At 36.5% G+C, this 3,290-nt stretch overlaps 1 protein-coding gene across 1 annotated transcript; it reads left to right on the forward strand.

Moving 5' to 3' along the window:
• The first annotated feature begins 632 nt into the window (after window positions 1-632).
• On the forward strand, window positions 633-2,856 carry LOC111394731 (protein RICE SALT SENSITIVE 3-like). Its single transcript, XM_023020689.1, has 7 exons — window positions 633-951; window positions 1,030-1,080; window positions 1,154-1,282; window positions 1,462-1,567; window positions 1,727-1,768; window positions 1,883-1,939; window positions 2,043-2,856. The coding sequence occupies exons 1-7, from the start codon at window positions 821-823 to the stop codon at window positions 2,745-2,747; spliced, it is 1,221 nt and encodes a 406-aa protein (XP_022876457.1). The 5' UTR covers window positions 633-820; the 3' UTR covers window positions 2,748-2,856.
• The last annotated feature ends 434 nt before the right edge of the window (window positions 2,857-3,290 follow it).

Below are 3,290 nucleotides of genomic sequence, written 5' to 3' on the forward strand. Positions count from 1 at the left end.
GCACCATTTAAATGTCCTATTTACCCCTTCTGCCTTAGCACACCAGTCAAGCAATTAAAAAATATAGAAAACTTTTATATAATTTACACCTATGTTGAGGATACTACTCTATTACACAGTCTGTTTGGGAGGGATTTTTTTACTCAAAAAATTGATTTTTTGACAATTATTTCATTATTTCAACCGTAATTTTTGACTCCTTCTCTTACAAGTGAATCCCACTTTTCTTCTAATGGTCAAAAAATCAATTTTCAAAATTCCTCCCAAACGGGGCCACAAAATATGGTTACAATAGTGAGATTCAAGTAATCTTAGAATATTTAAATGAATCTCTTATACCGAATCATCGTGCAGTGAATTGTAGTGACATCTTCACGTATGTTGACAAACCAATGTATCGAAAAATAGAATAGAAGTTGTTTTCAATGTTTTCCGTGATCGGGTAACATGCACGAGTACAAACTTTTATTGCACAAAATTTAATTCTCAACAACCACAAGGGTATAAAGGTCATTGACTTACACCCACCCACCACTACCCACTCCAAAAGGACGATAAAAGCTGTCCCCATTGTATTTTTCATGGTTTAAGACAGAAAAAACAAACCCTAAAAAAGAAGCAACATCACTTTTACACACGCCCTCTCTCTCTCTCTCTCTCTCTCTCTCTCTCTCTCTCTCTCCAACCCTTTTTGTTTCCCCCAAGTAATCAGTTTTGGTATCACGAGGTAAAAAGTAAAAGAAAGAATATAGAGGGCTGGGTTTTGTTAGAAACAATTGTGATTCTGGTTTTTGTCAAAGTAAATTAGACAGAGAGAGAAATGGTGGGCTCAGCAGCCTCAGACAGGAGCAAAGAAGCAGTCGGGATGATGGCCCTTCATGAGGCCCTCAGAAGCGTCTGTTTAAACTCAGACTGGACTTACTCTGTCTTCTGGACCATTCGCCCTCGCCCGTATGTGTACCCTCTTTATTTTCTTGATTTTTCTTCTATCCCGGCTTAAAAATCACTTCTTTACTCCATTTCCTGCAGGAGAGTTAGAGGTGGCAATGGTTGCAAAGTTGGAGATGACAATGGTAGCTTGTAAGTATTTAATTTGACTTTTCCTAATGGTTTTTTTTCTTGGATTTATTATTAACCTTTTGTTTTGGTTTAGGATGTTGATGTGGGAAGATGGGTTCTGCAGAGGCAGAGTTGCTGACTGTTTAGATGAGATGGATGGAGAAGATCCTGTCAGAAAAGCCTTCAGCAAAATGTCAATTCAGTTATATAATTATGGAGAAGGGTGGGTACTGGGTAGGTGCTTTTGGTTGTATGGATAAAATTTCTGTCATTCTCTGTGCCCCATTATGATTAGGCTGCTGCACAAGGAACTGAAATCCAAATTTGCAAATGTTTTACCTTTTTTCTGTATGTGTGTTGACTATTAAATGAAAGTATTGTGATTGGGTGAATTGGATGCAGGTTGATGGGGAAAGTTGCTTCTGATAAATGTCATAAATGGGTATTCAAGGAACCAGCAGAGTGTGAACCAAATATCTCCAACTACTGGCAGAGTTCATTTGATGCTGTAAGTATTTCAAGAAAAAAAGAACTTTATAGTACGTTCTATAAATTAAATTAGACGAGACGATAGACAACAATTATCCATTAGAATAACATTAGAAATTTTGAGAGTCAAGAATTATTGGTCTAATTGAACTTGTGTTTTGTGATTTATTAATTTCAGCTTCCTCCTGAGTGGACTGATCAGTTTGAATCAGGCATTCAGGTTAGAATCAATAGTTCAAGAAAAGTTATTCACTGTTTTATTTGTAAGTTTAATCTGGTAATCCTTCAATGCTTAATGGCTTAACCTTTGTATCCTTTGACATGTCTTAAAAAGACTATAGCTGTTATTCAAGCTGGACATGGCCTCCTTCAACTGGGTTCTTGCAAGATTGTGAGTTTCATTTGTAAATATTTTGTTATTTTAATCATGTTTACGTGATTTCGTGCCACTTCGATCTCATGAGAGAGAGTGTATATTGTGTTTCCACTTTCAGATACCTGAAGACCTTCATTTTGTGCTGAGAATGAGACATATGTTTGAATCCTTAGGCTATCAATCTGGATTTTACTTATCCCAACTGTTTTCTTCAAACCGCAATGCCCCATCGTCTTCTGCAGTGCCTTTAAAGCAACCGGCAATGCCAATCCGCCCTTCCCCACCCCTATTCAATTGGGGACCAAGGCCAATCCATTCAGCAACTTCAGTCCTTAATGCGTCTCCAAATTTTCAAAATTCGGCTCGACTTGGTATTACTCCGACCAAGGACGAAACACACATGTTCCTTCATCCCCATTCGTCAGAAGCAAGGATGGAAGATATGATGGGAGATCACGAAAGCGACATCAAATGGCCAAATGGATTGAGTTTCTTCAATGCTCTAACTGGACGAACCGATGATGCCAAGCTTCTGTTTAATCCTAATGGCCTGGGAAACAGGCCAGAGAATCCGAATTCAGATGCTTCAAGTTTGCATAATAACGGTATCGCAAATCCTAACGAGTTCTTGACCTTAGATAGCCACCCGGATAACATTCGGAAAATGGAGAACAACAAGTTCAAGAGGAGCTTTACGTTACCTGCTAGAATGACTACATCTTCTTCATCGGCTTCACTTGATCATCATGCTGCACAAAATACCGGGGAGTATAGGAATGAAGCAGGAATGTACTCTGATGTTATGGAAACTTTCTTGGAGTAATTTTATAAGGGGCATGTATGAAAGAATAATACTAGGTTGAGAGAAGTTGTATTTAGGATGATGTTTCCTTTGATGTTCACCTTTGTTTGTTTTAGCATTTTCTAAATTATGTTTATCCTTTGGGACATTATTTTTTCATAATTTGTTGTAGACTTTAGTTTGCCATGAAAAAGTTTAAAAGAAAATAAATGTTCTACACAATAATTGATAATTAATCATCAAAAGATAATTTTTTTTTTTTTTTTTTTTAAAACAATTGTTAGGCTTTATTTTCTCCTGGCTTGTGAGCTTGGTTTTGGTCATGGTCTACCTCGACGGATCATTTTACCTCATTATTTTTGAATCTAACAATGTAGCACATGTTTGGATAAATAGTCGCATCATTTTACCTTGTTATTTTTGGATCTAACAATTTAGCATATGTTTGGATAAATGTGTATAAGCACTTTTGTCGAAAAAATATTTTTGATCAAAATCACTTTTTATTTACGCATTTCAAAGGATCTACAAATACTATTCACTTATTCATTACTTTGTTGGAGT

This window comes from Olea europaea, chromosome 5, assembly GCF_002742605.1.
Source record: "Olea europaea var. sylvestris chromosome 5, O_europaea_v1, whole genome shotgun sequence".
Lineage (NCBI taxonomy): Eukaryota > Viridiplantae > Streptophyta > Magnoliopsida > Lamiales > Oleaceae > Olea > Olea europaea.

Coding starts and splice junctions, on each gene's coding strand:
- LOC111394731 (XM_023020689.1), top strand. CDS start 821: ATGGTGGGCTCAGCAGCCTCAGACAGGAGCAAAGAAGCAGTCGGGATG. Junction 1,283..1,461: donor TTATATAATTATGGAGAAGG/GTGGGTACTGGG, acceptor AATTGGATGCAG/GTTGATGGGGAAAGTTGCTT. Junction 1,568..1,726: donor GGCAGAGTTCATTTGATGCT/GTAAGTATTTCA, acceptor TATTAATTTCAG/CTTCCTCCTGAGTGGACTGA.